At 34.3% G+C, this 13,830-nt stretch overlaps 1 protein-coding gene across 1 annotated transcript; it reads right to left on the bottom strand.

The window, feature by feature from the left end:
- Positions 1-530: 530 nt before the first annotated feature.
- Positions 531-4,700, bottom strand: LOC107828317 (B3 domain-containing protein At1g49475-like). Its single transcript, XM_016655597.2, has 3 exons — positions 4,384-4,700; positions 3,464-3,653; positions 531-1,283 (listed from the first exon to the last, which is right to left on the bottom strand). The coding sequence occupies exons 1-3, from the start codon at positions 4,386-4,388 to the stop codon at positions 864-866; spliced, it is 615 nt and encodes a 204-aa protein (XP_016511083.2). The 5' UTR covers positions 4,389-4,700; the 3' UTR covers positions 531-863.
- Positions 4,701-13,830: the final 9,130 nt, after the last annotated feature.

Raw genomic sequence — 13,830 nt, forward strand, 5'->3', positions numbered from 1 at the left:
AAATGTAACAAATGCTGATATTTTTCTAAAAAACAAATATGTTTTTGAATAAATTTATGTTGCCAACGACTAATATGATTGAAAGAATAAACAAGTTACTCACAAATAACTTCAATATAAAAGAACATGGAACTTACTACTAAGCACCATGAAGTTATCTATACAACTTCTTTGGCAAAAAAACATATAAAGTATCTCTATAAAAATAAGAGCTTAAGTTCTACGTACTAACGATATAAAAAGTTTTGCACGATCAAAATTCCTATCAGATAATCGCAAGCAAATCTCTATGATGAGTATTAGTAATTAGTATTCGAGTAAAAATGATAACTGACCTGCTATAATATATTAAACTTCACCGATAACGTAAATAATGTTTTCACAACAAACATATAAAGTATCTCTAGAAATATAAGAGTTTAAGTTTCACGTACTAACATGATATAAAAGTCTTGCACATTCAAAGTACTTATAAGATAAACGCAAGCAAATTTCTATGATAAGCATTACTACTTAGTAGTCCGATTAAAAATGGCAACTAACCTGCTATCATAGATTAAACTTCATCGATAACGTAAATGATGTTTTCAGTATTAGTGTATATACTTAAATCCTAAAGGGCAACACGATGCACTAAGCTCCCGCTATGCGCGGGGTCCGGGGAAGGACCGAACCACACGGGTCTATTATACGCAACCTTACACTGCATTTATGCAAGAGGCTGTTTCCACGACTTGAACTCGTGACCTCCTGGTCACATGACAGCAACTTTACCAGTTACGTCAAGGCTCCCCTTCATATAACTTAAATCCTAAATTTTAAAAGAAAAAAAAAAAAAAGAGGAAAACTGGCCTTCAAGATATCTATACATTTGACCTTGATGGGTGGGATATCATTAGTAACGTCTCCGCACAACTATTTTCTTGACATGTTAAGGGATTTTCCTCTGGCTCAGCCACAACACATAAATTCTCTGGTGTCAAATCTTCATTTTGGCCAGGAGAAATCTCATCTTCATTTGGGCCAGGAGGATAATCAATCTCGGAAGCACTTAAATCAAATATAAAGACAGAGAAACGAGAATTTCCGGTATATCGGAAGAGTAAAAAGTAACCACAACCAATTGAATAGTACTCCTTGAATTTGTTCCAGCCCTCCTTAAACCATGCCATGCCACTACAGTTATGCAATTTTACTTTCCATATTGCACCATTTGGGACCTCGAGCGACACAACATCTCGCAGATTGTCCCCATACTCCATCATAAATTCATCAGGGATGTGCTGAGGATATCAAAATTGGAAAGAGATGAATAAAACATAAGAGAAGAACAGTAGAAAACAAATAGAAAGGTAAGGAAACCTTCAGACTAAAAAGTTGGTCTAAGAAGGCTGAAGAAGCTGCAGTCAAGTTTCAAACCACATATTGCTACGAAAGGAGAAAGAAAAAGTGATAGCACGATACAAAGTAGGAAAATCCTGTACGGACAAAAAACAAATACTGAAAGTGATCAGTAAGCTCAGGTCTAGAATCTGTCAATCAAGTTCGCATGACTGAAGCTTTCATTTCAGTTGCTTAAGCTGGACATTTCTTTTCCACTATAGGCTCTTAATCGTGGTGCTGGCTTCTTATCATATATATGGCACAACCACTAGAATTTCCCAGCGAATAACAATTTGCGGCAATGCTGCATTGCCCACTGTTGATTCAACTTCAATGAGTTCTATATGCATGAGAATACAGATTTTTTTGGGGACAATTATGCATGAGAATATAAGTATTTAAACCTCCTCTTTCTTTCTTTATTTTTATCTTTCCTTATAAAAAATATTTTGATCACCCAGAACAGAGCAAACATGAAAGTCAAAAATAGTTATTGGTCAACCAAAAGAGATGAAAAAACGAAAGCCAAGATAGCTTGTCCATTGTTATCAATCCTCTTTTAAGTCGATATCCCTTTGCTGGTAAAGCTGATCAAAGGTGTTATGCAATCAAATGCTAAGAAGACCAGACACCTTTCTAATTCTCAATTTCTTCAATTCAAAGGATTCATGTTATTCATTTTTGTTCTGCTCAAAACAGGGATCTTTTTTAGACTGGTTTACATTCAAATTAAGGTTTGCCAAATACCTTCTGATCCTCAAGCTTTCCACACCCTCGAGAGCCTGTATCTAACCCCATTTAATTTGACACACTAAATACATAAATACTATGAAGAAAATGTCAATTTGCTAAAATGCTTATGTCAAGAACCCACTCGTGAACATTTTAAAAACCTACTTGAAAGGCATGGCAATCATAGATACAATACATGACTTGCTTTCAAATATTGTAGCATCGCCCATGAGTTTGGAGTTAGAGAGGAGTTGTTCTAATCTAAGTAGCGCGAACTCTTCGTTTTTGGTGTTGCACCCATCTCAACACGGGATGGGAGCGGGTGCGAGAGCGGGATACGTTCCAGATTCAGTCAACTAACTTCGGATACTTTGACCTATGTCCATCCACAAATTTGGGGGGAAATTGAGATTTTGATTTCTCAAATTAAAAATAAAACAGATTTAAGACATGACAAATGTCATAACTTCAATATTGCAGTACTTTTGCCTCATATTTGTTGCTTTGTGTTTCAGAAAAAACAAAAATTCAAGGGGTCGTGTTCTGATTTCGGACTTCTGGTAGACAGTAGCAGCGATATAGATGTAGAGTTGGTGGAAGGCCTTGAATGGCCTTTTTTCTCTTTATAGCTCTATTTTTTGTAATTTTGAATTTTTTTAGCCGAATCTCTGCACCCGTATCCATACCTGGATCAGCACCACCGAATATTAAAATTTAGATTTTGCCAAATCCGACACTCGAATCCGTGCCCGTATCGGATACCCGCACCCGAGTCCGAGCAACTTAGGTTCTAATATTAAAAGTTGGCTAATTATTTATTAATACTACTCGAAACAAGATATCGACTTGGCCTAACCCCCTAAGTTAAAGAAAGCTCCTTACTGCATCTCCATCTTAATTTGAAATCACATTTTTCACTCCTAGTTTGATGTCATTTTATTACAGAAAATGACATCATCGAAAAAGTACACACATTCCAGTGGTACACTTGTTAATCAATGTTAGTCCGATTAAGTTTCCGAAAATGAAGTTGGACTTTAAATGGATCATCAAATTACAGACATTTTAAAAATCATCCACGCACAAGATGTTGACTAGGACTAAATGCACAGGATCCACCACCTCTTCTACTATCAACATTGTTTTAGACGAAATGCTCCTATTTATTAAAAGAAACTATTTTTTACAAACCAAAAGGGGGATTTAAAAACTTAAAAAATCTTCACAAACTTAAAGAAGAGAAAGCACTACCAAAGCACAAATGAAGAGCACAGAGGCCATACAACTATAAACAGAAAAGAAAGATATTATAAAAATGCCTCATCATAAACCAATTTGCAGAACTTACTAATTTAGAGGCATGAGGAGATAGGATAACCTTGAAGAACTGAGGTGGTTTCTCCGGGCTATCTACCGGTTTTGGTTCCTCTGGCAGGCGACTCTCTACTGTCTCTGCCGTTTGCTCTTCGTGTGATAAGGTAGCGTCAAAATTTTGCTTATTGAGACTGCAGTGAGAAAAATCAATCTCCTCGTCTGGACTGCATTAAAGATGTGACAAAATAGAATTATCGACATTAATCGTTGAAACATGTAGGCAATGATATTAAAGCTCAATCCTAAGTCGAGTCCTTTATTTTTGTTAGAAAAAACTAACACAATGAATATATAATCCACTTGAAAATATTTATTCCTTTTAATTTGCTTTCCATTATTCCTTTTCTTCCTTTTTATAATAACTGATCAATCCCAGGGCCAGCGGGGCATAGTTGTGAAAAATGGAACCCCCCTTCCTTAAAGACCGGGCTTTTATCTATGGCAGGTTCGAACCCACACATCACACACTGGGTTCAATAATTTGCTCCACTTTATTTTCATTATTCCTTCTCTTCATCTTTTTTAAATAACTGAAATCCCTTGGGATAGAGGTGAACAATCAAATTTAGCGAATAATGAGTCCGCCCCTCTGACCTTATCCACTTATACCGGGCTTCTATCAGTGGCAATGCTGAACCTAGGATGCGTGTCTAACCCACTCATCATGCGTTGCGCTCTTACCACTAGACAAAAGCTCGGGGCATATTCCTTAACTTCATCTTGTTCCTCCTTTTTGTTTCTTTGCGCGTGTAGTTTGTGATTCTGTTCATTAACTAAATTTATCTTAAAATAATTTTACGTACGCTAAGACCATAAACACAACAATTCCTAACATACAAAACACACAAATTCCTATAATCCAGCAGTACATAGATTAGAAAATCTAGCATTTACCTCATTGGCCGATACTCAATAAATCAGCTCCTATGCTAACTGATACTCCAATTGGTTAGAGCGAAGAAGACTCACTGTTCCATTAATGGGTCAAATTAAAAACCCGAAATCAGAGCTGACAGCCAACCCAAATCGATAAATCGAAGCTGGAGAATTTGAGTGCGGGAGATTCGAAGGGATTTATAGGTCGATTGCACAAACCCGTTTTAGGATCCGAATTGGGCCGAGATTTAGGGGTTTAGGGGAATTTCTACAGTTATTTAGGTTATTTTGTGGGTGGTGTTTTCTCGACCAAGTTAGCGAAAAAGTGTCAGATTTGCCGCTCTATTTTTCAAAATTTGAGCACTTTTGTCTACCAAGTTTTTTGTCTACTCTTATCCCGGTTTTAAGAAAATATTATTTTACCCTTGACCTATATATTGGACATTTAAAAATCGACTAAATCGACCCAACCTAATTGTACTGATTATTAGATTTTTTTAATAAAATCATAAATTATATAAATTTATAACCGTACCGAATAATTAGGATAAATTTTTTATTTTATAAAAATAAATCAAAAAGATACTGAATTGTACCAAATAAATTTACATATGGAAAATAGATTTAATATATTAAATTGAAAAAAATAAGCGAAAAATTTATAAATAGCCATTTTTACTGTTGGTCAATCAAATTTAGCCACATAATCAAAAGTCAACTATATTTAGCCATTACATTAGCACCGAAATAATTTGTTGACAAAAATACCCCTACTCTGTTTCTAAAAGTTATGCGACATGACCTCATACTCTGTTTTAGCAGAATCTAGAGGCCTCAATCTACAGATTGAAGTAAGCTCTCACAATTATTGTTCTAATTCTTCAAATTTTCTAGTTTAATCTTCTTATTCTCCCCACTGCATTAATCTACGATTTTTCTCATTTGTAATTGAGATCGTAACTAATAACATCTGCATTGTTATATATTATTATATATTTTATATGAAAAACGTTTATTCTGTAATTGATTGTGTAATATATAAATGTAATTGTACTAATTATTAGGTTCTTCTAATAAAATCGTAGATTTATATAAATTTATAATTGTACCAAATAACTAGGATAAATTTTTTTATTTATAAAAATAAACCAAAATATACCGAATAAATTTATATATGAAAATAGATTTAATATATTAACTTTAAAAAAATAAAGCATTATATTTCTTTCTAGGCCTTAGGATTATTGAAAGGGATTTATTGTTTACATTTTTGTTGCAATATACATAGATTATATATTATTTATACACATGTAATACATATATTATGCATATTATACCTCTACCGACTATTTTTAGTTTAAGTGGTTGAGTGGACGACTATTTGGGTTACTTCTTTTTATGAAAACGGTTACAAGCCAACAAATAATTACAACTCAAAATTTCAACTCCCAAACCTATTATGATGCTCCTAATGAAACTAAATTAGTTCCAACATTATGAGTAACAAGACATAAGGTATTCCAGTGATTATGAGTGGAGAAATACAACATATTGAGTATGTTTTCTCTCGCATAATTTAAATTTATCTTTTTGAATACTTAATTTTTTATAGACCCTATTCTTGACTCCAGTTTGATTAATATCTTTCCACTCGTGTGATTTATGTTTTTCTTATATTCCTTAGTTTCTTTTACACTTTTATAGAATAGTGGGATGGATCCTAACTCTGGCCATCTTTCATGTTTTCTTGATTCATTACCCCTTAAATAGTAAAAATATCTTGAGAATTTTGCCAACTCCTATACAAGTATGTATATTATCGTGATCTAACTTCTACTAACGGCTTTTATATGATATTTAATAAAATACCAAAAATTAATCGAAATGTGCCGATACTAAAGAGAAATCGAGATGATTGAGACGGTTTTGAAAAGTCTAATTTTGTTTATCCATAATAAAGTAACCAAAAAAATTAGAATGGTACAAACTTTAAATAACCAGCTGAACCGAACCATTGATATCCCTATCCATACTAGAGCTTTTATCTAATGTAATTTTAAATTATAATTAAAGTTAAGGGATAATTTGGTACATATATTCTTGGAATTTTTACCTCATATAGCAAAGGTTAACACTTTATTTATTTTAAATAAATACCATTTAAAAAAAGTATATTCTATAGATACCTTTTAAGGTTTATAGCAAAATATTTAATTTTGGTTATCTCCTAGCCCTAAGCCACTAAATACGTTAATCAGTTACACTATTTTCTTTCTCTCTCTACTTTGATACAACTTATTCTCTTCCTCCATCCCATTAAAATTTCGGTTCTCCTCCTCCTTCCACCAATTTTCTTTCTATCCCTTCCCACTTTCCCCTCCCTTTATATGCTAGTCAACTTTTTTTTCATTCTTTTTGCATAGAACTGCAGTAGAGGAGTTGGCGGCGACTTAAGATATTGTAGCAATAAAATTCCGTGGACTAAATGCAGTAACCAACTTTGAAATAAACCGATACGACGTAAAAAGCATACTAGAGAGCAGTACCTTACCTATTGGAGGTGCATCAAAACGCCTCAAAGATGCAGAACAAGCTGATCAAATTGCTCTAGATTATCAAAGAGTTAGTCAAGAAACCATTGGATCTCATCTCACAAATGGAACAATAATATATTTCAATGTAATTTCAACGGATTACGTTGTATTTTCATTGTATTCCTTGTCTTTTTTATTATTATTGTAATTCGATGTATCTCGCTGTATTGCATGTATTTTATTGTATTCTCTGTCTTTTTTTCATTGTATTTCAATGTATCCCGCTGTATTCTATGTATTTCATCGTATTCACTATCTCGCTATATGCCATGAATGTATTCATAAGTTTTTTTTAATTAATATAATTTATGTATTCAGATGTATTATATAATTTCTCTGAAGATTTCTATGTTTTTGGGGTATTTTTTGGTTGAGAATCTTTTTTATAACTGAAAATACAAATTTTGTGTTATAATTGAGTTTGTTGAGTTATATTAGGAGTCTATTATGTTAATTGATTCACTTTTTGTTTTAAAAACAGTGTAATCCCCTATTGCACGCCGTGAATACAGTCGAATACAATAATCTGTCCAGCTGTAATCCCATATTTCACTCCATGAATACAGTCAAATACACTCGAATACAACAACTGATTAGCTGGACTTCATTGATTCACGCTTATTTTTGCTACTGTATTCATGAATACAATAGTTAAAATACATCAAATACATCTTATAACCACATAAAAGGTATCTATAATCCGTAATATAGAAAATGATATATATAGATGGCTAATACTACTAAAAGATAGTGCTTTATGAAAATTTCCCTATATTCTTTTGACACGCCCATCCATTTTTCGTTGGAGTTACGTTCAAGTGGAGCTGTCAAAATGGACTAACTCATCCCACGTCACGTGGGCCATAAAATTTGATGGCTAGAACGGGTCGGCTCTCTTTCGAAAGAGCCTTAAATTAGTCATCCCAACTCAATCCTAAGTGGGCCGTTAGCTAGGTGGGCTAGCGCTTCATCCTTTTCATTCTTTTTTTTAAAAGAGTTTTACAATTTAAATTCAAACCTAAAAGTTTGCACATTTGTTAATATTTCTAATACATATGATGATGTATAAGTAAAAATTGCAAAAACATAAAATTTTGAAAGATAATATGCAATAGTACATAAAACTTTTGTATTCAGAAAAGTCGACTTTATTTGCAAACAAAGGAATTTAGTTGTTAATACAACTTTGAAGTTGTTAGCTAATTTCAAAAAATTACCAATCAATAATCGAAATAAGAAAAAGATACCTCATGAACAGAAACCTTAATCTAAACCATGGACCGATTCAAATCAAAATATACCTATCTAATAGTTACATACATATGGAATATGGTTAATAGGAAAAAAAAACTTGAATGGTTCCAAAAAATCAACATGAACTGAATTCTTCTATTTTGTTAAAATAAATTTTATTGTATCAATAAAATACTGAGACGGTAAAGAAACACAATAACTAATTCTAACTAGGAGATAAAAAAACCATATTCCAAGAATTCAACTAAAAAAAATAACTCAACTCAAAGAATAATTGGTTAAGTTTTATATGTGAGTAATACTCGTCTCTTTGACTTTTCTTAGTTTTTTTTTAGCAAACTTCATTTGTAGCCATTAGTGCCAAACTTATATCACATGATAGCCACAAAATAACCCCTTATAAGTCATAGCCTAAAAACAATAACAAAGGCTAGCAACTGAAAAAGCTGAAATTATACGCTCAACACAAACGAAAAGGAAAGCAGTCCTAATCGATTTTGTATCCTAAATTCACGCGTTCAGTATGGGATCTTCAACCTCCAAACACTATAAAAGTCGCCCAATTATTTACATTGTGAAATTTTTTTAGGGTTTCTGAAGATTAAACCCAGAGAAGAGCTCCAAAAAATTCATGCTGAAATTCAAAGTTTTTGCACAATTGTTGCCTACAATAAGCTTAATAGAGTCGAGATTTCATTCTTAAATTGTGAAATTGATACAAAATCGACAAACTCAACTAATGTCTATGGAGATTGTGAATGTTGGAACTACTGTTACAATTTTGATTTCGATTTTACTTCAACACAGTGGTGAATGGGTAAGGGGGAGTAAATTTGATAATTTCCTTGTTAATGGCGTATTCACATACTTTGATACATCCACTAAATACGCTAATCAGTTACACTATTTTCTTTCTTTCTCTACTTTGATACATCTCATTCTCTTCCCCTGTCCCATTAAAATTTCCGATCTCCTCCTCCTTCCACCGATTCTCTTTCTATCCCTTCCCACTTTCCCCTCCCTTTATACGCTAATCAACTTTTTTCATTCTTTTTGCTTTGTCTTCTTCTGGAATTGAACTGCATACGCTAATCAACTTTTTTTTCATTTTTTTTGCTTTGTCTTCTTCTGGAATTGAAATGCAGTAGAGGAGTTGGTGGCGACTTATGATATTGCAGCAATAAAATTTCATGGACTAAATGCAGTAACCAACTTTGAAATAAACCGATACGACATAAAAAGCATACTAGAGAGCAGTACATTACCTACTGGAGGTGCATCAAAACGTCTCAAAGATGCAGAACAAGCTGATCAAATTGCTCTAGATTATCAAAGAGATAGTCAAGAAACCATTGGATCTCATCTCACAAATGGAACAATAATATATTTCAATGTAATTTCAACATATTATGTTGTATTTTCATGATTTTCATTGTATTCGTTGTCTTTATTTTTCTCATTGTAATTCAATGTATCTCGCTGTATTCCATGTATTTTATTGTATTCTCTATCTTTCTTTTATTATATTTCAATGTATCCCGATGTATTCTATGTATTTCATCGTATTCACCATCTCGCTATATGCCATGAATGTATTCATAAGTTTTTTTTAATTAATATAATTTATGTATTCAGATGTATTATATAATTTCTCTGAAGATTTCTATGTTCTTGGGGTATTTTTTGGTTGAGAATCTTTTTTATAACTGAAAATACAAATTTTGTGTGTTATAATTGAGTTTGTTGAGTTATATTAGGAGTCTATTATGTTAATTGATTCACTTTATATTTAAAAACAGTGTAATCTCCCTGTTTCACACCGTGAATACAGTCGAATACAATAATTTGTCTAGTCGTAATCATATGTTTCACGCCATGAATACAGTCGAATACACTCGAATACAACAACTGATTAGCTGTACTTCCCTGATTCACGCCTAATTTTGCTATTGTATTCATGGATACAGTAGCTTAAATACATCTAATATATCTTATAACAACAAAAAACGTATCTACAATCCGTAATATAGCAAATAGTATCTATAGATAACTAATTAGCACTAAAAGATAGTGCTTTATGAAAATTTCCCTATATTCTTTTGACACTTGAAGCCCATCCATTTTCCGTTGGAGTTACGTACAAGTGGAGCTGTCAAAATGGACTAACTCATCCCACGTCACATGGGCCATAAAATTTGATGGCTAGAACGGGCCGACTCTCTTTCAAAAGAGCCTTAAATTAGTCAGTCCAACTCAGTCCTAAGTGGTTAGCTAGGTGGGCTAGCGCTTCATCTTTTTCATTCTTTTTTTTAATAGAGTTTTACAATCTAAATTCAAACCTAAAATTTTGCACATTTGTTAATATTTCTAATATATATGATGATGTATAAGTAAAAATTGCAAAAACATAAAAATTTTGAAAGATAATATGTCAATAGTACATAAAACTTTTGTATTTAGAAAAGTCGATTTTATTTGCAAACAAAGGAATTTAGTTGTTAATACAACTTTGAAGTTGTTAGCTAATTTCAAAAAATTACCAATCAATAGTCGAAATAAGAAAAAGATACCTCATAAACAGAAACCTTAATCTAAACCATGGACCGATTCAAATCAAAATATACCTATCTAATAGTTACATACATATGGAATATGGTTAATAGGGAAAAAAAAATTGAATCGTTCCAAAAAATCAACATGAACTGAATTCTTCTATTTTGTTAAAATAAATTTTATTGTATCAATAAAATACTGAGACGGTAAAGAAACACAATAACTAATTCTAACTAGGAGATAAAAAAACCATATTCCAAGAATTCAACTAAAAAAAATAACTCAACTCAAAGAATAATTGGTTAAGTTTTATATGTGAGTAATACTCGTCTCTTTGACTTTTAAAAATCATTATCAGCTAACACAGATAAATTGTTAAATTACTCCAATAAGAGTTAAGACAACGAGTTAAATATGCGAAATTTCAGATGATAATACCACTACATAGCCCATACAGATCTGATGTCACAAGTCTCGAGCCTCTAGTACAAGTTTAACAACCTAATACATGTCCATCTAGGGAATACTAATTAATAACAAGGATAGAAGGGAGAGATCAGGGCTGTGGATGCCATGCAGCTACCTCGATGCTCTCGGATATGCGTTGCTCAACTAAAATAATCCTCACTCAGCCTCAGATGCACCTGGATCTGCACGCAAGGTGCAGGGAGTAATGTGAGTACTCCGACCCAGTGAGTAATAAGCATAAATAATGACTGAGAATAAGAAATCACGGAAAACACAGAGTAATCTATACTGCGGCAGTTTAAAAACAAGTAATATGAGAGTAATAAACCAATGGAAGCGAAATGTAGAAATACTACAACAAATAAGCAGTTAAGTGACAGACATATAAAGAGAAATCAACACATAGAACAGTACCCTATAGTACCCGCTGCGGCGTGCAGCCCGCTCCATTTATTTATCGTCGACGGCGCTCACTGGGGTGTGCAGACTCCGGGAGAGGCCCCTTGCGGCCCAAGCGCAATATCAAGCCATCTCGTGGCATCAAATCTAGGCCCTTGGCCTCATATCAATATCAGTATAACACTGTTGCGGCGCGCAGCCCGATCCCATAGTATCCTCACATCTGGCCCTTGGCCGTACTCAGTCCAGAAATCATATAAGCCCCTCAAGCAATAGTAAAATAGTAGTTCTCAGCCCAAAACATCATTTAATATATCTTTTAGTTTCAAAAAAATCGAGTAAAAGTGGCTGAGTTGTAAGACAGTAGAAAACTGTACGACTGAGTTCAAGTAGTAAGTCAAACAGTAAGGAAATAGTAAATAAACTCCCCGGAGGGTTCAAAGAATTGGCAAGAAGCCCAAATATGACAATCAGTCCAAATAATGATGATAACAAATAAGCTTTAATCAAATACGCAGTATAAGCATCACTCGGGATGGACCAAGTCACAATCCCCAATAGTAAACGGCCCGCGCTCATCATCAAGCGTATGTCTCACCTCAATATAGCACTACGATATGCAAATCCAGGGTTTCAAACCCTCAGGACATCATTTAAAATCATTACTCACCTCAAGCAGGCCGAAATCCTACCTCGCTACTCCCTTGCCTCGCAAATCAACCTCCTCGAGCATCGAATCTAATCAAAACCACAAGTAATACGTTACAATAGGCTAAGGGAATACAACCCAATCGAAAAGACTCGAAAAAAATCGAAAATCACAAAGTTGGCAAAACCCGAGCCCTGAGCCCACTTCTCGAAAAATCAAAATTGACATCACCGGATTCCTTATCTCGCCACAAGTCTATACATATCAAATTTACCGAAATCCGAGCTCAAATGCTCCCTCAAACCCCCCCAATTTCTATTTCAAAAGTCAAGCCCTAATCCTTCCCTTTTTAATCAAATTTTCATGAATTTAGATATTGAATCTACAATTAAATGACGTTTCTAGGCCATAGGACTCACCTCCAATCGATTCCCAGTTAAAACCCTCTTTAATACTCGTCAAAAGCTCCCAAGGTTACTCAACAATGGAGTAAATGGGACTTGATTCGCGGGTGAAATGTTTATTAAAACCCTTATGTCAGCCCAGATTTTACTGTAGGCGATCGCATCCAAGCCTCTGCGATCGCATAGCTCAACTTTCCCAGGCCTCCAAAATGTCCTATGCGAACGCGACCCCTTAACTGCGATCGCACTGCTTCACCAATCAAACCTACGTGATCGCATACACTACTCCGCGATCGCATTGAACAAAGTACCCCTCAGAACCTCAGGTCCATTTAACATTACGCGATCGCATTATGCCTCATGCGATCGCAATGAACAACCTCCTCAACCTATGTGATCGCATTGAGCAATCAGAACGAACTTCCCCAAACCTTCTATGCGATCGCAATTGCACTCCTACGATCGCAGAGAACAAAAATGTTCTGCAATACTCAGCTGAAATCTGCAACTTCAAAACCAAGATTGGTCCGATTGACCATTCGAAATCACCCCGAGGCCCCCGGGACCTCAACCAAAAGTGCCAACTCATCCTAAAACATCATTCAAACTTGTTCCAATCATCAAAACACCACAAACAACACCAAAACCATCAAATTACATCGGATTCAAGCCTAAATTTCTTAAAAACTTCTGAAATACGCATTTGATCAAAAACCTGACCAAAAAACCTCCGAATGATTAGAAATTTTGCACACACATCCAAAATCACCTAACGAGGCTACTGCAACTCTCGGAATTCCATTCCGACTCTTGTATCAAAATCTCACCTACCAACCGGAATTCGTCAAAATACTAACTCTGCCAATTCAAGCCTAATTCTACTCTGGACCTCCAAAATCAATTCCGGTCACACTCCTAAGCCACATGTCAACCCTCGAAGCTAACCAAATCACTGGAAATCACATCCGAGCCCTCTAACACATAAGTCTACATCTGATTGACTTTTCCAACTTAAGCCTTCTCAAAAGAGACTAAGCGTCTCATTTCTTACCAAAATCCTCTCCGAACTCAAACTAATCAACCCCATCATATAAAACACGGATAACGAAGCATAAAGAAGCTGAAATGGGGGAAAACGGAGCGG

Source organism: Nicotiana tabacum, chromosome 16 (assembly GCF_000715075.1).
Source record: "Nicotiana tabacum cultivar K326 chromosome 16, ASM71507v2, whole genome shotgun sequence".
Lineage (NCBI taxonomy): Eukaryota > Viridiplantae > Streptophyta > Magnoliopsida > Solanales > Solanaceae > Nicotiana > Nicotiana tabacum.

Bases quoted from the DNA above. Each gene is read 5' to 3' on its own strand.
- LOC107828317 (XM_016655597.2), bottom strand. The intron at 1,284-3,463 runs GTAAGTTCTGCA...TGATATCCTCAG, and splicing joins CTCCTCATGCCTCTAAATTA to CACATCCCTGATGAATTTAT.